The 19,181-nt window shown below is 54.9% G+C and overlaps 1 protein-coding gene across 1 annotated transcript; it reads left to right on the top strand.

The window, feature by feature from the left end:
• Positions 1–6,078: 6,078 nt before the first annotated feature.
• Positions 6,079–18,967, top strand: LOC119956503 (cyclin-dependent kinases regulatory subunit 1-like). Its single transcript, XM_038783783.1, has 3 exons — positions 6,079–6,203; positions 11,008–11,135; positions 16,263–18,967. Exons 1-3 carry the CDS (start codon positions 6,145–6,147, stop codon positions 16,319–16,321), a joined length of 246 nt encoding a protein of 81 aa, XP_038639711.1. The 5' UTR covers positions 6,079–6,144; the 3' UTR covers positions 16,322–18,967.
• The last annotated feature ends 214 nt before the right edge of the window (positions 18,968–19,181 follow it).

Here is a 19,181-nt window from a genome sequence, read left to right as displayed (position 1 = left end):
AAGTCATTAATGAAAATCACAAACAGCAGAGGACCCAGAGCTGATCGCTGCGGTCCACCACTGGTAACTGGGCTCCAGGCTGAATATTTGCCATCCACCACCATCTCTATCATCTATCGATTAGCCAGTTCGTTATCCAACTGGCCAATTTCCCACTATCCCATGCCTCCTTACTTCCTGCACAAGCCTACCATGGGGAACCTTATCAAATGCCTTCCTAAAATCCATCTACACCACATCCACCGCTTTACCTTCATCCACGTGCTTGGTCACCTCCTCAAAGAATTCAATAAATTGAATTCTTAAATTAAAAATAAAATAAAATGCACGCTCATACTGTGAAGATGTACTGAAGAACTGGTCATCTGAAGCCAGGCCTCTTATCTTTTGATGTCAGTCCTTATTATTTTTACCCCCCCCCCCCCTCTGTGTTTGTCTGTCTTGTGAGTGTGGGGAGAGGGTGGGGCAGATATAGGGGGGAGTCAGGCATTAGCTTGACGTTAGGCAGCTGTATCCACGGCATGTTTGCTGTAGTGATAAATAAACGGTAATTGTGTTTAAAGTTTACAAACCGGGTGACTGTGATTATAGGCCAAACTTCAGGGTTTTTTTTTAATAAGAATTACTGTATTGGGTTAATTCACTTGCGTTGCGACTCTGGGGCCTGTGGGACTGGAATTGACCGCGCGCTAGCCCAGAGTGTTGTAACATCCGTGAGGAGACTGCACATCCTCCCCGTGTGTGCGTGGGTTTCCTCCGGGTGCTCCGGTTTCCTCCCACAGTCCAAAGACGTGTCGCGTCTTTTCGTCCGACGTCATTTCGTCCAACGACACTTCGTCCACGTCTTTTGGTCCAACGTCTTTTTGTCCGCCCGTCTTTTGGTCCAACGTCACTTCGTCCAATTAACCAATTACAAATCAACTCCGTATAAAAGCATTTAATTGATAGAAAGCAGGCACAATACAGCAAGTGAATTTAATTGCTAAAATGCAAGTAATTGATGAAATTCAAGTAAAATGCAAGCTGAAAAATGCAGTTAAAAAGTTAAAAAATCTAAAAATGCCGTTAAAAAGATCTAAAAGTTTACTGTTGACACAATGAACTTTGCCATTTCGGGATGGGCGAATTCGGGATTAGGAAAGAGACAGATAATATCTATCCTTTAACGAGGCTCGTTAAAGGGGAGAGAACGATAATAACTATCCTTTAACGAGGCTCGTCAAAGGGGAGAGAACGATAATAACTATCCTTTAACGAGGCTCGTTAAAGGAAAGAGGCCGGTAATAAAGATCCTTTATTGTATTTTCATGTACAAAAGTTAAAGTGGAGTGGAGTGCTACTAAGCAAGTTACTAAAAGTCAAGTTACAAAAAGTCTTTGACAAAAAAAATCATCCGACAAAAACACGTAAAAAGTCACAAAAATTCTTTGACGAAAAAAATCACCGGACAAAAAGACGTTGGACCAAAAGACGTGGACAAAGTGTCGTTGGACGAAATGACGTCGGACGAAAAGACATAGCACCATCCAAAGATGTGCAGGTTAGGTGGATTGGCCAACATAAATTGCCCTTAGTGTCCAAAACGGTTAGGAGGGGTTATTGGGTTACGGGGATAGGGTGGAAGTGAGGGCTTAAGTGGGTCGGTGGGTCGAATGGCCTCCTTCTGCACTGTATGTTCTACGTTCTATGTAACGTTAGAGCTGGTCCAACCAGACATTGGCCGCAAGCAAGAGAGCTGCGCCCTCTACTGCCACAGTGAAGCACTGCACCAGGTTGAGAATGCTTCAGGTTGAACCGCAGGAGGTCCCAGCCTGGAAACAGGCCACTCAGCCAGACATATCTGCGTGCTTTCCTCCACCCATCCCCCCCTCCCTCCTCCGACAGCCATAGGAACAAGAGGACTGAGGGTGCCCACACACAAGTCTTGGGAAGGTGGCCGGACAGGACGAGATGGCAACCCAATTCCCACCTCTCGCCACCCCGTTTGGCAAAGGGCGCGGGTCCCTCACCGGGGGGCGGGGGGGAGGGGGGTGTCCCGGGATCGTGACACGCTTCAAGCCGTTAAGAACCGAAAGGAAGGCTTCCGGGACCCTTTGCCTTCGCGGACGAGCAGAATCCAATTCGCCGGCCTGTGTTTTGAAATGCAGACTTTGCGCAGCTCGCTTCGAATTTGGTCCGTGCAGCCCACTAGGGGCTGCAGGCGTTAGCGGCTCTTCAGGGATAACGAGGGGCGGGTTTCCCCCGATCCTGCAAAGTAGATTCTTTTGTTCGGGGGTTGGCACGGGGGTGCCGGGGAATGGGAACGGTTTCTTGTGTTTCACACGGATGTGCTGGGTTGGGCCATTTTTCACCGTATCCCGTGGGGGTGCGAGGGGGTAGAGCGGGAGAGGAGGGGGGAACCGATCGGGTAAGTCTTCCATCGGACTGGCGCAGGAACCGTCGCACGAATGGCGACCTTGTGTACCGCATCGTTGGAGTCTTCGGGTGGGATTTCGAGCGTCACCCGGGGGTCAGGGCTGGTGTAGGTGGTCCTGACGTCTGCCGCCCGTGCTGTTTTGAAGTTCTTAGGGGGTCAGACCAAAACCCTGGAGTGGTTGTCCAGGAGCCTTAAACTTAGAGGCGTGGCAGCAGTGAGATCCCGGAATGAGGCAGCCTGATTAGGAAGGTCGACGATTAGCTTTGCTTCTCTCTCTGCAGCAGAAAGCAATAGCACCCTCAGGCATTACGGAGACTGACGCTCGTCAATCTAATTGGTCAGCCGGCCACAGTCTCAGAGTCAGGGAACGTCGCGCGGCCGGTCGATGTCCAGCTGGTGGCCAATACCATCCACAACCTCGAGAAGGCCGTGCTCGGACCCGACGGCACGCGTGGTCTTGAGGACGCGCAGGTGTGGCGGTGGACCCCCGTCCGAGCGGCTGACTCCCAAGCGGGTTTCGTCACCTTGCTCGAGATCCTCCTGCCAGAACGAGGATATATAGTCGCCCGCCGATCCTCCACAGCATCCGGATAATAGCTGAGAGACCCCTCTGCGAATGGAGACCCCTCTGCAAATGGAGACCCCTCTGCGAATGGTTCCTCGCCGCCCTCCTGCAATGGGAGCAAGCCCTGCGGATCGCCCGCTTCCCTGAAGTGCTCAGCTGACCCTGGGGGCGGTCGAATCAAACACTCCGGCCCTCAGGCGTGGAGTTTCAAATAGATGAGTTGGGGGACCAAGTGCAATGTGTCCAGGTTTGCAGACGACACTAAGATGAGTGGTAAAGCAAAAAGTGCAGAGGATACTGGAAGTCTGCAGAGGGATTTGGATAGGTTAAGTGAATGGGCTAGGGTCTGGCAGATGGAATACAATGTTGACAAATGTGAGGTTATCCATTTTGGTAGGAATAACAGCAAACGGGATTATTATTTAAACGATAACATATTAAAACGTGCTGCTGTGCAGAGAGACCTGGGTGTGCTAGTGCATGAGTCGCAAAAAGTTGGTTCACAGGTGCAACAGGTGATTAAGAAGGCAAACGGAGTTTTGTCCTTCATTGCTAGAGGGATGGAGTTTAAGACGAGGGAGGTTATGCTGCAATTGTATAAGGTGTTAGTGAGGCCACATCTGGAGTATTGTGTTCAGTTTTGGTCTCCTTACCTGAGAAAGGACGTACTGGCACTGGTGGGTGTGCAGAGGAGATTCACCAGGTTAATCCCAGAGCTGAAGGGGTTGGATTACGAGGAGAGGTTGAGTAGACTGGGACTGTACTCATTGCAATTTAGAAGGATGCGGGGGGGATCTTATAGAAACATATACAATTATGAAGAATTTGAAAATTTTATTTTTTCAAACAGCACTGAAAAAGTGTTGGAAAAGAAGTGTTGGGAAAAGAAGGGTTGGGGAAAAAAGGTTTGGGGGAAAGGTCGGGGAAAAAAGGGTCGGGGTAAAAAGGTCGGGAAAAAAAGAGTTGGGAAAAAAAGGGTTGGGAAAAAAGGGTTGGGTAAAAAAGGGTTGGGGAAAATAAAAGTTGAAAAAAGGGTTGCAAAAAAAAGGGTTGGGAAAATGTTAAAAAAAGTTTTGAAAAAGCTTTGAACACAGTTCTGAAAAACATTTTTTAAAACAGTTTTGAAAAAACAAAATTTTGAAAAAGTTCTGAAAGATGAAAAGATTTGAAAAGGTATGTAAAAGTTCTGAAAAAGTTTTCTAAAAGTCTTGGAATGCTTTGAAAAGTTTTAGAAAGGTTTGAAATAGTTCAGTAAAAGTTTTGAAAAAGTGTTTGAAAAAGTGTTTGAAAAAGTTTTGAAGAAGTTTTAGAAAGTTTTGAAAACGTTTAAGAAAGTTTTACGAAGTTTTAGAAAATTTTGAAAAAGTTTTAGAAAGTTTTGAAAATGTTTTGAAAAAGTTTTGAAAAAGTTTTGTAAAGTTTTGTAAAGTTTTAAAAAGTTTTTAAAAGTTTTAAAAGTTTTTAAAAGTTTTAAAAAGTTTTAAAAAGTTTTGAAAAAGTTTTGAAAACATTTTGAAAACATTTTGAAAAGTTTTGAAAATGTTTCAGAAAGTTTTGAATAAATTTTAGCGTGGCCACGTTGGGGTGCTTTATTTGATGTTTTTAAGTTTCCGTTGATCTTTGTTACGTTCGGACAGTGCCCTTAAGGAGCGGCCATTTTTGCTTTACCCCTAAGCTTGTTTCCTTTCTTCAATTTTGTTAGCGGACCTCAAAGGAGTGGCCAATCCACCTAACCCGCACATCTTTGGACACTAAGGGACAATTTAGCACGGCCAATCCACCTAACCCGCACATCTTTGGACACTAAGGGAAAGTTTATCACGGCCAATCCACCTAACCTGCACATCTTTGGACTGTGGGAGGAAACCGGAGCACCCGGAGGAAACCCCCACACACACGGGGAAAACGTGCAGACTCCGCACAGACAGGGACCCTGGCGCTGCGAGTCAGCGGTGCTAACCCACCCGCCTCACCTCCGTGTAAATTGGCATTGTACCACAATGGCGGTGCTGGGCTCTTTCAGGGGTCGGCGTGGACTCGATGGGCTGAGCGGCCTCCAGCCGAGCCAATGGGACTCCGCGGCTCGACGGCCAATGTAGGGGCTGGGTTAGGGGCGGCAGCCAATGGGGAGGCTGGAATTGGGGGCGGTGGCCAATGGGAGAGCTCACGGGTGGCAGCGATTGGGGAGAAAGGGTTTGGGGCGGCAGCCAATAGGATCGCGCACATTGACAGCCAAAGGGGGCGTGGGGGGGGGGGGGGGGGCAGCCAATGGGATGGCCGGGCCCAACAGCCAATGACAGCACCCGGAGAGTGATGACCAATGGGGTGGCGCGGCCCAACAGCCAATGGGAAGGCTGGATTAGGGGCTGGCAGCCAAAGGGAACGCACGGGGAGCAGCAGCCAATGTGGTGGCTTGGCCCAGCAGCCAATGGGAAGGCAGGGTTAGGGGCCAGTGACCAATGGGAGCACACGGGGACCGGTGGCCAATGGGGAGGCTGGAATTGGGGACGGGGGCCAATGGGAGCGCACGGGGAGCGGGAGCCAATGGGATGGAGCGGCCCAGCAGCCAATGGGGAGGCTGGAATTGGAGGTGGCAATCTATGGGAGCGTACGGGGAGCAGGAGCCAATAGGATGGCGCAGCCCAGAAGCCAATGGAGGCTGGAATTGGGGCAGCAGCCAATGGGATCGCGTGTGGGGCAGCAGCCAATGGGGATGCTGGTTTAAAGGGTGGCAGCCAATGGGATCACGCGGGGAACGGGAGCCAATGGGATGGCGCAGCCCAGCAGCCAATGGGGAGACTGTAATTGAGGGCGGTGGCCAATGGGATCGCTGGCAGCCCCAGCTGCCAATCAGGAGGCTGAAATTGGGGGACGGCGGCCAATGGGATCGCGCGGGGAGCGGCAGCCAATGGGACGGCGCGGCCCGGCAGCCAATGGGGAGGCTGGACTGTGGGCGGCGGCCAATGGGATCACGCGCGGGGAGCAGCAGCCAATGGGGAGGCGCGGCCCAGCAGCCAATGGGGAGGCTGGACTATGGGTGGCGGCCAATGGGATGGCGCGCGGGGAGCAGCAGCCAATGGGGAGGCGCGGCCCAGCAGCCAATGGGGAGGCAGCGCGCGGGTTTGAGGAGCCGCGAGCCGGGCGGTTGTGCGGCGGTTGGGAAATGGACCGAAACGAGATTTACTATTCGGATCGTTACAACGACGGCGCCTTCGAGTACCGGTGAGAGCGGCGGTGGGGGAGCGCCGGAAACCGGGGCGGGGGGGGATGGTAACTCCGCTCACACTCTCTCGCCGCTTCAAACCCGCCGCCTTCAAACTCTGGGGCCCCGAGCCGCCGGAAGCCGAGCGGACCGGATGTGACATGCCCCCCTTTCGCGCGCGGGCCGACGGGAACTGTAGTTTCTCCGGCCTCCCAGCGGCCACTTCCGGTTCGTCCCACCAATCACATCTGGGCTGCACCTGTTGTGTGTGGGGGGAGGGGAGGATTTTCTCTACCACCACCCCCCCCACCATCTTTATGCTTTTGGGCACATGGGGGGAGGGGTGTATCGGGGGGGGGGGGGGGGCGGGTCCGGTGATTCCTGCGCGCATGAACCTGGAATTGACAGGCCAGTTGGTCCAACGTTCCAGCAGGGGAAACTATTGCGGGAAGGGGGGTATGGAAGGACGGAGGGAATCGATCCCTGCTCTGGGGCGGGTGACAGGCAATGGTTGATCAAGGGAGAGTCCGTGCGGCTTGTCGGGGGGGGTGACGGGGACAGTGAGGTGCATAGATGAGGGTAGCGCAGTGGATGTGGGCTACATGGACTTCAGTGAGGCTTTTGACAAGACCCCTCACGGGAGACCAGGGCATCGCGGTGGATGTGGGCTACATGAACTTAAGTAAAGCTTTTGACAAGGCCCCTCATGGGAGACGAGGGTAACGCGGTGGATGTGGTCTACTTGGACTTCAACGAGGCTTTTCATAGAATTTACAGTGCAGAAGGAGGCCACTCGGCCCATCGAGTCTGCACCGGCTCTTGGAAAGAGCACCCGACCCGAGGTCAACACCTCCAGGGGCTGTTTAGCACACTGGGCTAAATCGCTGGCTTTGAAAGCAGACCAAGCAGGCCAGCAGCACGGTTCGATTCCCGTAACCGCCTCCCCGAACAGGCGCCGGAATGTGGCGACTAGGGGCTTTTCACAGTAACTTCGTTTGAAGCCAACTCGTGACAATAAGCGATTTTCCTTTCATTTCTTTCACCCTATCCCCATAACCCAGTAACCCCACCCAACACTAAAAGCAATTTTGGACACTAAGGGCAATTTATCATGGCCAATCCACCCTAACCTGCACATCTTTGGACTGTGGGAGGAAACCGGAGCACCCGGAGGAAACCCACGCACACACGGGAGGATGTGCAGACTCCGCACAGACAGTGACCCAAGCCGGGAATCGAACCTGGGACCCTGGAGCTGTGAAGCAATTGTGCTATCCACAATGCTGCCGTGCTGCCCCTTTTTTGACAAGGCCCCTCAAGGGAGACGAGGGCATTGCGGTTAATGTGGTCTACATGGACTTCAGTGAGGCTTTTGATAAGTGTCATGTGAGAGTACCTTTAAGAAATGGTGTTTATAAATGGTGTGTATATAAATATCTGTAGTGAGAGTACCTTTAAGAAATGGGTGTTTACTACTGCAGTGATGTCAGAGAGTGGGTGGAGCTGTGCTGTCTGTCAGCTTTTTACTTTCGTTTTTGAGCAGGCTGCAGGGTGTGTTTTAGTTTCGTTTTCAGTGTTGGAGCTGAAGCCAGACAGAGCAGGTGTACTGCTGATCTCTCTGCCATGAAAAGACTATCTCTTGATCATTTGGTGAATTCAGAATTATAAATGTTCTCAGTAGTGACTTTAACCTGATGTGCTTCTGATAAAGGTTTTGTTTTTAAGTTGTATGGATACTAAAAACTTAATGTTCTAGTCTTTGGGGGGTGTATTTGAATTAATGGTTCCTAAGATGTTCACTGTGTTTCAAAAAGGTTAACTTGAGTTCATGGAATAAACATTGTTTTGCTTTAAAAGATACTTTTCCATTTCTGCTGTGCCACACCTGTAGAGTGGGCCGTGTGCTCCCCATACCACAGTCTAGTAAACGTTGTGGGTCAGGGGAACTCCATGATACACTTTGGGGTTCCATAAACCCTGGCCCATAACACAAGGCCCCTCATGGGAGACGAGGGTAGCGCGGTGGATGTGGTCTATATGGACTTCAGTGAGGCTTTTGACAAGGCCCCTCGCTGGAGACGAGGTAGCGCGGTGGATGTGGTCTATATGGACTTCAGTGAGGCTTTTGACAAGGCCCCTCGCGGGAGACGAGGTAGCGCGGTGGATGTGGTCTATATGGACTTCAGTGAGGCTTTTGACAAGGCCCCATACAGGAGACTGGTCAAGAAGGTGACAGCCTGTGGGATCCAGCGGCGGGAGGCAGAGGTTGAGTCGAAGCAAGGGCAGAAATGGCTGGATAATCACAGCAGGCCTGACAGCATCTGTGGAGACAGAGCAGAGCTAACGTTTTGAGTTTGGATGGCTCCTTTTCACAGCTGGAGAGGACTGGAAATGGGATGAAGATTGTTTTCGTGACTGGAAGCCTGTGTCCAGTGGTGTTCTGCAAGGGATCGGTGCTGGGTCCCTTTGCTGTTTGTGGTGTACATTAATGAATGTGGGGGGGGGTGTAATGAATGTGGGGCGGGTGTATGATCAGTTCACAGATGACACAATAATCGGTGGTGTGATAAATCGCGAAGAGAAAATGCTGAGATCCAAGGATGATACCGACAGGCTGGGCAGAACAGGGGCGAATGGAACTTAACCCTGAAAAGTGTGAGGCGATGCATTTTGTTAGGACGACCAAGGCAAGGGAATACACGATGGAGGGTAGGAGACGAGGAAGGGCAGATGACCAGAGGGGTGCAGGTCCATAGATCCCTGAATATAGGCCGTAGGGCCTGCTCTGTGCTGTACTGTTCCATGTTCTAGGACAGGTAGATGAGGTGGTTACGGAGGCCTGTGGCCTAACGTGCCTCTATTAGCCGAGGCTGAGAATCTAAGAAGGGGGAGGTTATGTATAAAACGCTGGTTAGGCCACAGCTGGAGGTACTGTGTTCAGTTCTCGTCGCCACTCTGTAGGAAGGATGTGATTGGGCTGGAGAGGGTGCGGAGGGAGATTCACCAGGAGGCTGCCTGGGGCTGGAGCGTTTCAGCTGGGAAGAGGGGTTGGTTAGCCTGGGGTTGTTTTCCTTTGAGCAGGGGAGGCTGAGGGGGGATCTGATCAAGGGGGACAAAGTGATGAGGGACACAGGGTGGATGGGGAGGAGCCTATTCCCTTTAGCGGAGGGGTCAATAACCAGGGGAGCACAGGTTTAAGGTCAGGGACGGGAGGGGATTTGAGGAAAGACCCAGAGGGTGGTGGGGAATGGGGAACTCGCTGCCTGACAGGGTGATCGAGCCGGGAACCCTCACAGCTTTTAAGGAACATTCAGACAAGCCCTTGAATTGCCGTTGCTGCACACGGCAACGGATCAAATGCTGGGAAGCGGGATTAGAATAGACAGGTGCTCGACGGCCGGCCCAGACTCGATGGGCTGAAGGGACTAAACCCCAGCCTGGTTACAGCGCAGAGAGAAGCCATTCTGCCCATTGGGTCTTGCTAGCCCTCTGAAGGAACAATCCACCCTGCACCCTGGAACCACTACAGACTCCCTGCTCCCCCCCCCCTCTCCAGCAGGCAGACCCCTGCCCCCTCTCCGGATGGCAGTCCCCTGCCCCCTCTCCGGATGGCAGTCCCCTGCCCCCTCTCCGGATGGCAGTCCCCTGCCCCCTCTCCGGATGGCAGACCCCTGCCCCCTCTCCGGATGGCAGTCCCCTGCCCCCTCTCCAGCAGGCAGACCCCTGCCCCCTCTCCGGATGGCAGACCCCTGCCCCCTCTCCGGATGGCAGTCCCCTGCCCCCTCTCCAGCAGGCAGACCCCTGCCCCCTCTCCGGATGGCAGACCCCTGCCCCCTCTCCGGATGGCAGTCCCCTGCCCCCTCTCCGGATGGCAGACCCCTGCCCCCCTTCCGGATGGCAGTCCCCTGCCCCCTCTCCAGCAGGCAGACCCCTGCCCCCTCTCCGGATGGCAGACCCCTGCCCCCTCTCCGGATGGCAGTCCCCTGCCCCCTCTCCAGCAGGCAGACCCCTGCCCCCCCTCTCCGGATGGCAGTCCCCTGCACCCCTCTCCGGAAGGCAAGGGAAGGAGAATGTTTTCTCGGTGCTGAAGTGTGTCCCTGTCGATGAAACTCGGAGTTAGTACTCAGACACAGCAAGTAGCTTGTCAGACCAATAGCTTGTGGGTCTGTATTATTTGGGGGGGGGGGGAGGCGGAGAGCGATGCAGGACGTGACAAAGAACTCTCACTACAATCTGAACGTTATTGACATGTTATGTACAAATGGCTTTCCGATGGCAGGGTGGGTTAGCGCTGGTGCCTTCCGGCGCTGCTGATCCGGGTTCGATTCCTCCCTGGGGGCGACTTTCTGTCTGTGCAGAGTCTGCACGTTCTCCCCGTGTCTGCGTGGGTTTCCTCCGGTTTCCTCCCAAAGATGTGCGGGTTGGGTGGGATGACTGGGATAGGGCGGAGGAGCACTTTCAGAGGGTCGAAGGGCCGAATGGCCTCATTCTGCACTGTTGGAATTCCATGGAGGTCACCGCTGGAATACGGAGTGCTGTTTCGCACTCCTTCCCGATTTAAGGGACATATTTGCTCTCGCGGGAGCATATCAACGGCTCACTGGACCAGGGCGAGGGGGCTTAGAAAGATAAGCGGGAATTTAATGGACACTTCCATACCCTCGCCTCACTTCCTCTGCCCTCCCTCCTTCCCCTCAGTTTCTCCCTCCCTCTCCCCCCCCCCGGGAGGTTTGACGTGAGCACGATTCTGTCTCCAGCCTGACGGGTTGGAGGTTTATTGCCGAGATCCAGACGTTCTCCTTTTTTCCCCCCCCCCCACCTCAGCCACGTCATGCTGCCCAAGAAGATCGCGAAGATGGTCCCCAAGACCCACTTGATGTCAGAGACAGAGTGGAGGAACCTGGGAGTTCAGCAAAGCCCGGGCTGGATTCACTACATGATCCACGAGCCAGGTAACACGAGTCAGCAGCGAAGTGTCCATCACCTCATGGGACACAAGTCTTGTCGCAATTATACAGGGCCTTGGTGAGGCCACACCTGGAGTATTGGGGGCAGTTTTGGTCTCCTTCTCTGAGGAAGGATGTTCTTGCTCTCGAGGGAGAGCAGCGAAGGTTTACCAGACTGATTCCAGGGATGGCGGGACTGACGCACGAGGAGGGATTGAGTGGGTTAGGATTGTTCTCGCTGGAGTTCAGAAGAATGAGGAGGGGGGAATCTCATAGAAACCGATAGAATTCTAACGGGACTGGACAGGGTAGATGCAGGAAGGATGTTCCCGATGGTTGGGGGGGGGGTCCAGGACCAGGGGTCACAGTCTGAGGATACGGGGTAGACCATTTACACAGATACATAGAACATACAGTGCAGAAGGAGGCCATTCGGCCCATTGAGTCTGCACCGACCGACTTAAACACCTCACTTCCACCCTATCCCAATAACCCCTCCTAACCCTTTTGGTCACTAAGGGACAATTTATCACGGCCAATCCACCCTAACCTGCACGTCTTTGGACTGTGGGAGGAAACCGGAGCACCCGGAGGAAACCCACGCAGACACAGGGAATGAAAATGAAAATCGCTTATTGTCACGAGTAGGCTTCAAATGAAGTTACTGTGAAAAGCCCCTAGTCGCCACATTCCGGCACCTGTTCAGGGAGGCTGGTACGGGAATTGAACCGTGCTGCTGGCCTGCCTTAATCTGCTTCAAAGCCAGCGATTTAGCCCTGTGCTAAACCGGCCCCTTGATCATGCAGACTCCGCACAGACAGTGGCCCAAGCCGGGAATCGAACCTGGGACCCCGGCGCTGTGACGTCACAGTGCCAGCCACATGTGCTGCCCACATTTAGGACCAAGAGGAGGAGAGATTTCTTCACCCAGAGAGCGGGCGGCCTGTGGAATTCGTCACCACAGGAAGTAGTTCTGGCCAAAGTGTTGATGTTGACGATCTCGCACTTGGGCCGAAAGGAATCAAAGGCTACGGGGGGGGGGGAAAGCAGGATTAGGCTATTGAGTTGGATGATCAGCCATGATCGTGATGAATGGCAGAGCAGGCTCGAAGGGCCGAATGGCCTCCTGCCCCTATTTTCTGGGACTTGTGAGAACATTAACAGTACCTTGTGGACCTTCACTGACTTGAGTTGGAACACGGGTGATGTGCTGGAGTCGGCAGCTGGCGAGGGCAGTGAGAGGAGGGGAGGGGAATGGCATTTAAAAGACTGTTCGATTCCCCTGACGGTGTGACAGGTCCCACAATCAGGCTGGAGGAGGCTGGTGTGTATTTCCAACGAACAGTCACTTATCTGAGCTGTAAACGCGCCATTTACTCTACTGACCAACCCGCGCTGGCTTCTAAACCAGCAACTCGACCAGTTTAAAACTCTCAGCCTGGTCTGCACATCCCTCCTCACCCCCTCCCTATCTCTGTAACCTCTCCAGCCCCTGCATCCCCTCCCTATCTCTGTAACCTCCTCCAGTCCCTACACCCCCTCCCTATCTCTGTAACCTCCTCCAGCCCCTACAACCCTCCCTATCTCTGTAAATTCCTCCAGCCCCGACACCCCCTCCCTATCTCTGTAACCTCCTCCAGCCCTACAACCCCCTCCCTATCTCTGTAACCTCCTCCAGTCCCTACACCCCTCCCTATCTCTGTAACCTCCTCCAGCCCCTACACCCCCTCCCTATCTCTGTAACCTCCTCCAGCCCCTACACCCCCTCCCTATCTCTGTAACCTCCTCCAGCCCCTACACCCCCTCCCTATCTCTGTAACCTCCTCCAGCCCCTACATCCCTCCCTATCTCTGTAACCTCCTCCAGCCCCTACATCCCTCCCTATCTCTGTAACCTCCTCCAGCCCCGACAACCCCCTCCCTATCTCTGTAACCTCCTCCAGCCCCTACACCCCCTCCCTATCTCTGTAACCTTCTGTAACCTCCTCCAGCCCCTACACCCCCTCCCAATCTCTGTAACCTCCTCCAGCCCCTACACCCCCTCCCTATCTCTGTAACCTCCTCCAGCCACAACACCCCCTCCCTATCTCTGTAACCTCCTCCGGCCCCTACACCCCCTCCCTATCTCTGTAACCTCCTCCAGCCACTACACCCCCTCCCTATCTCTGTAACCTCCTCCAGCCCCTACATCCCTCCCTATCTCTGAAACCTCCTCCAGCCCCGACACCCCCTCCCTATCTCTGTAACCTCCTCCAGCCCCGACAGCCCCTCCCTATCTCTGTAACCTCCTCCAGCCCCGACACCCCTCCCTATCTCTGTAACCTCCTCCAGCCCCGACACCCCCTCCCTATCTCTGTAACCTCCACCAGCCCCTACACCCCCTCCCTATCTCTGCAACCTCCTTCAGCCCCTACACCCCCGCCCTATCTCTGTAACCTCCTCCAGCCCCGACACCCCCTCCCTATATCTGTAACCTCCTCCAGCCCCTACAACCCCCTCCCTATCTCTGTAACCTCCTCCAGCCCCTACACCCCCTCCCTATCTCTGTAACCTCCTCCAGCCCCTACAACCCCCTCCCTATCTCTGTAACCTCCTCCAGCCCCTACACCCTCCCTATCTCTGTAACCTCCTCCAACCCCTACACCCCTCCCTATCTCTGTAACCTCCTCCAGCCCCTACATCCCCTCCCTATCTCTGTAACCCTCTCCAGCCCCTACACCCCTCCCTATCTCTGTAACCTCCTCCAGCCCCTACACCCCCTCCCTATCTCTGTAACCTCCTCCAGCCCCTACACCCCTCCCTATCTCTGTAACCCTCTCCAGCCCCAACACCCCCTCCCTATCTCTTTAACCTCCTCCAGCCCCTACACCCCTTCCCTATCTCTGTAACCCCCTACACCCCCCCCCCTATCTCTGTAACCCCCAGCCACACCCCTCCCTATCTCTGTAACCTCCTCCAGCCCCTACACCCCCTCCCTATCTCTGTAACCTCCAGCCCCTACACCCCTCCCTATCTCTGTAACCTCCACCAGCCGCTACACACCCTCCCTATCTCTGTAACCTCCTCCAGCCCCTACACCCCCTCCCTATCTCTGTAACCTCCTCCAGCCCCTCCACCCCCTCCCTATCTCTGTAACCTTCTACACCCCCTCCCTATCTCTGTAACCCCTCCAGCCCCTACACCCCCTCCCTATCTCTGTAACCTCCTCCAGCCCCTACAACCCCCTCCCTATCTCTGTAACCTCCTCCAGCCCCTACACCCCCTCCCTATCTCTGTAACCTCCTCCAGCCCCTACACCCCTCCCTATCTCTGTAACCTCCTCCAGCCCCTACACCCCCTCCCTATCTCTGTAACCTCCTCCAGCCCCTGCACCCCCTCCCTATCTCTGTAACCTCCTCCAGCCCCTACAACCCCTCCCTATCTCTGTAACCTCCTCCAGTCCCTACACCCCCCACCTATCTCTGTAACCCCCTCCAGCCCCTACACCCCCTCCCTATCTCTAACCTCCTCCAGCCCCTACACCCCCTCCCTATCTCTGTAACCTCCTCCAGCCCCTACACCCCCTCCCTATCTCTGTAACCTCCTCCAGCCCCAACACCCCCTCCCTATCTCTGTAACCACCTCCAGCCCCTACACCCCCTCCCTATCTCTGTAACCCCCTACACCCCCTCCCTATCTCTGTAACCTCCTCCAGCCCCTACACCCCCTCCCTATCTCTGTAACGTCCTCCAGTCCCTACACCCCCTCCCTATCTCTGTAACCTCCACCAGCCCCTACACCCCCTCCCTATCTCTGTAACCTCCTCCAGCCCCTACACCCCCTCCCTATCTCTGTAACCTCCTCCAGCCCCTACACCCCCTCCACCCCTCCCTATCTCTGTAACCTCCTACAACCCCCTCCCTATCTCTGTAACCCCCTCCAGCCCCTACACCCCCTCCCTATCTCTGTAACCTCCTCCAGCCCCTACACCCCCTCCCTATCTCTGTAACCTCCTCCAGCCCCTACACCCCCTCCCTATCTCTGTAACCTCCTCCAGCCCCTACACCCCCTCCCTATCTCTGTAACCTCCTCCAGCCCCTACACCCCCTCCCTATCTCTGTAACCTCCTCCAGCCCCTACACCCCCTCCCTATCTCTGTAACCTCCTCCAGCTCCTACACCCCCTCCCTATCTCTGTAACCTCCTCCAGCCCCGACACCCACATCCCTATCTCTGTAACCTCCTCCACCCCTACACCCCCTCCCTATTTCTGTAACCTCCTCCATCCCCTACAACCCCCTCCCTATCTCTGTAACCCCCTCCAGCCCTACACCCCCTCCCTATCTCTGTAGCCTGCTCCAGCCCCTACACCCCCTCCCGATCTCTGTAACTCCTCCAGCCCCTACCCCCCTCCCTATCTCTGTAACCTCCAGCCCTACACCCCCTCCCTATCTCTGTTACCTCCTCCAGCTCCCTACAACCCTCCGAGATCTCTGCGCTCCTCCAATCCCGGCCTCTCGAGCATCCCCTCCCCTCCCATCGCTCCACCATCGGCGGCCGTGCCTTCAGCTGCCTGGGGGGGCTAAGCTCTGTAATTCATTCTCTCTGTCTTCTCTCCAGCTCTCTGTCTGTCTGTCTCTCTCTCTCTCTGTCTCTCTCTCTCTGTCTCTCTCTTTGTCTTTCTCTGTCTCTCCCTCTCTCTGTCTCTCTCTCTCTCCCTGTCTCTCTCCGTCTCTCTTTGTCTTTCTCTCTCTGTCTCTCTCCCTTTCTGTCTCTTTCCCTTTCTGTCTCTGTCTGTCTCTCTCTCCCTCAGTCTCTGTCCCTCTCCGTCTCTCTCCCTCTCTGTCTCTCCCCCCCTCTCTGTCTCTCCCACTCTCTGTCTCTCCCACTCTCTGTCTCTCCCCATCTCTGTCTCTCTCCCACTCTCTGTCTCTCTCCCACTCTCTGTCTCTCTCTGTCTCTCCCCATCTCTGTCTCTCTCCCACTCTCTGTCTCTCTCCCACTCTCTGTCTCTCTCTGTCTCTCCCCATCTCTGTCTCTCTCCTCCTCTCTGTCTCTCTCCCCCTCTCTGTCTCTCTCTCTCTGTGATGCACCCTGGGGTATTTGCTGCAGGGTAGGTGCTATATAAATGCAGGTTGTTTTGTTTTCTTCCTCAGAGCCTCACATCCTGCTGTTCCGGAGACCGCTTCCCGAAAAAGAACTTGAAGGAATCTGACAGCTTGGAACAGGGCGGCAGCAGCTCCCCCCCCCCACCCACCCCCTCCCAACCCACAGCTCCTTCCTTCTGCACCATCTCTCTCTCTCGCTGCAGACCAGAACTTGGAGGTGTTTTCGAGGGAGCTAGGATTACAGAGACGGCTTCCTGCCCCAAACCACTCTTGACAATTTCACCCTACCGTTCGAAGACCTCTCAGGCGGCTGGAGATGGGGGGGGGCAACAATTGTACCCGGCCTGCGTCTTCGCTGCTCTAACTCCCGCAGGCGTCTCATCCCCTTCCCCACTCGAAGCCACAGATGCACCGGCACGTGTGAAAGACTCTCCTCGACCCGCCATTGGCTCGCCCGTAGACTGGCCGGCGGCTTCACTTTCCAGCGTCCGCAGCCAGGATGACCCGGGGAGGGTTGCTTGGGAGCGACGGTAATCTGCCGCCTTTGCCGCATCCACGGACTAGCTCCAGCTGGGGGGGGGGCCCTACCTTCGAAGGTGAGGGAGACGACGGGCAGACGAAAGGTTGCATCTATCTGCTGCCGATGTAAACCATTGGCACGAGTGTCTTCCGACAGTGCCCGACTGAATTGCCGCAAAGGTTTTGGGCCCACGGTGGGTAATTCGGCTGAACGCTGGTGATCAAATTTCCTGTGCCTCACCTTGGAGCGTCCCCGCGGGTGTTTAACTCCAGGAATCGTGTGTGGCGGAGAAGCGAGTCTAAAATTTGTCTTTTACCTTCAGCAAGTTTATTCTGGGAACAGCCCAGCAGAGTGACAGCCTGTGTCTGTTTTCCCCCCACTTCCATCTGTGCCCTGATCCGATGAACAAATCCGGGACAAACGCAAGGAGCGGCCCCTTATTGCACCAAACAAAACCGTTAAACCAAAATGCCACGGCCGGGGTCGATGAAGCGATCTGATCGCCCCCCGCCCCCCCGCGGTGCCCACCGGGCACGCTGTGTGTCCGACTACAGTTCAGCCAAAGACCCGTCACCAGTTTTATAACCGTGTGATCGCCAAAGGATGTGGTGGCTGCAATGTTGGTGCCAGCCCCCCCCCCCCCTCCCCCCTCCCGAGCTTCTAAACGAGCGCCGAAAGGGGAGACTCGTTCTTTCCCGGCATTGCTGCTGAATAAAGTGCCGGAGGAAACCTGTCGGGGGTTCAGATTTCCCTTGGCCGTCTGTCCATCATAACCGCTTCTAATGATTACGGTCCTGGTTAACAGGCCATTCAGCCCCTCGAGCCAATTCCGCCGTCATTCTATTCCTGTATCTCAGATCCCGCCGACCCGCCTCGGTCCCGCTTTTTTTACGTGCCGGAGAGGATCCCGGTTTGCCCGACCCCCTTCGTCCGAGGATGTCCCCCACTGAGCCCCTGGTTCTCGTTGGAAGATTCTAACCCCCTCCTAATTCTGGAGAACCTCCCCGCCAGAGGGAATGGTCTCGAATCGTGTGGAAACACCCCCCCCCCTCGATTTAAATCGTCCCCTTTAACCTTCCAGACCCGTGGGGAGTGCACAGCGAGTCTCGGTGGCTCGGCCTGGCGGTCGATGCCGCGTTCCGACTCTCGGCCCGGGGGGCTGGGGAAATGTTTCCCGGGCTTGGCCGGGGGCCGTGACGAGCAGCGTCGCCCAGACGGCTGAACTCAAACCGCCACCTTGACAAACTGGCCGGCTGGGAGCTGATCGGGAAGGCTCACCCGTGGGTGGAGAGCTCTGTTTCTGCTCGCCTGCCTGCACAATCTGAGAAAGGCTGCGACAGGAACTCCCCAACCTGAGGGAGTAGGGGCCCATCCTCCCTGCCTGCGCCAGTCCAACTCCAATAACGTTGCATTGTGACTTGAATTTCAGTGAGTAACAATGGCAGATGGAATGATCGATTGGTGTCTGTTTAAATTGGGAGCTCGTCCCCAGCAGCATCATAATCTCCAAACGCAGTATCTTCCTTTTATAACCATTCAGGGCTCGCGAGCCAGGCCCAGCATTTAACGCCCATCCTTAATTGCCCCTTGAGGTTAGGTGGGGTTACGGAGATAGGGTCGAGGCGTGGGCCTAAGCAGGGGTCCTCTTTCCACGGGGCTGGTTCCAGCCTCGAATGGCCCCTCTCTCGGCGCTGTAAATGCTACGATCCTCTAAACCTTTTTTTTAAAAGCCTTGACCTTGCGTCACCTTCTCCAGCAGCTGGAGAATTGGTTCTGGAGAGCTGCGACTCTCTCTGGAGGAGGCTTCTGGAAAATGCATTAATATTTTAATGTTGGGCACCCTTCACCTATCGGACGATGTTCCCCCACTCCCCCCCCCCCGTCAATTGCTTATCCCGTACACACGTTGGTAAGTGTGCGTGCGCACACCGTGGACCGACGCGCCCTCCTATCCCGTAGCTCTGGGCTAAAGGTACAGATTTGCCCGCGTCAGCTCCCCCGCACGTCCCGTGGGCTCGATTTTAACCCTGTGGCCCGCAGGTGAGGTGGGCCGGGAATATCGCCCGTTCTTCAGCTAATTCAGCGAGGCAGGCTCCTGGACCGCAGGAGGCCACGCTGCACCGGGTCGCTGCACCACTCGTTCCTGACTTTTAATGTGGCCTTTTTCAGAGCTTTTGACAAGTGTTTTATCGCCATCTCTCTTATCATGTTTTTAATAAATTTTTAATCAGTGTTTTGGCTGCATTTTTTACATCATTCGTGAGAGCTGGGGCTGGACAAGCTCAGTATTTGCTGCCCTTCGAGAAGGTTGGGGGAGGGAGGGGTGAGCCGCCATCTTGAACCCGCTGCAGTCCCCGTGTGGTGTAGGTACACCCGCCGTGCTGTTAGGGAGGAAGTTCCGGGATTCTGACCCCCAGCGACAGTGAAGGAACGGCCGATATATTCCC

This window comes from Scyliorhinus canicula, chromosome 23 (genome assembly GCF_902713615.1).
Source record: "Scyliorhinus canicula chromosome 23, sScyCan1.1, whole genome shotgun sequence".
NCBI classification, from domain to species: Eukaryota; Metazoa; Chordata; class Chondrichthyes; order Carcharhiniformes; family Scyliorhinidae; genus Scyliorhinus; species Scyliorhinus canicula.
Note: the sequence above shows the minus strand (reverse complement) of the source record. Positions and strands in the feature narration are given on the sequence as shown.

What these genes read in the sequence shown, in the direction of transcription:
- LOC119956503 (XM_038783783.1), top strand. Translation starts at nt 6,145, where the DNA reads ATGGACCGAAACGAGATTTACTATTCGGATCGTTACAACGACGGCGCC. An exon ending in GACGGCGCCTTCGAGTACCG is followed by an intron (nt 6,204 to 11,007) that starts GTGAGAGCGGCG and finishes CCCCCACCTCAG; the next exon opens with CCACGTCATGCTGCCCAAGA. An exon ending in CTACATGATCCACGAGCCAG is followed by an intron (nt 11,136 to 16,262) that starts GTAACACGAGTC and finishes TTTCTTCCTCAG; the next exon opens with AGCCTCACATCCTGCTGTTC.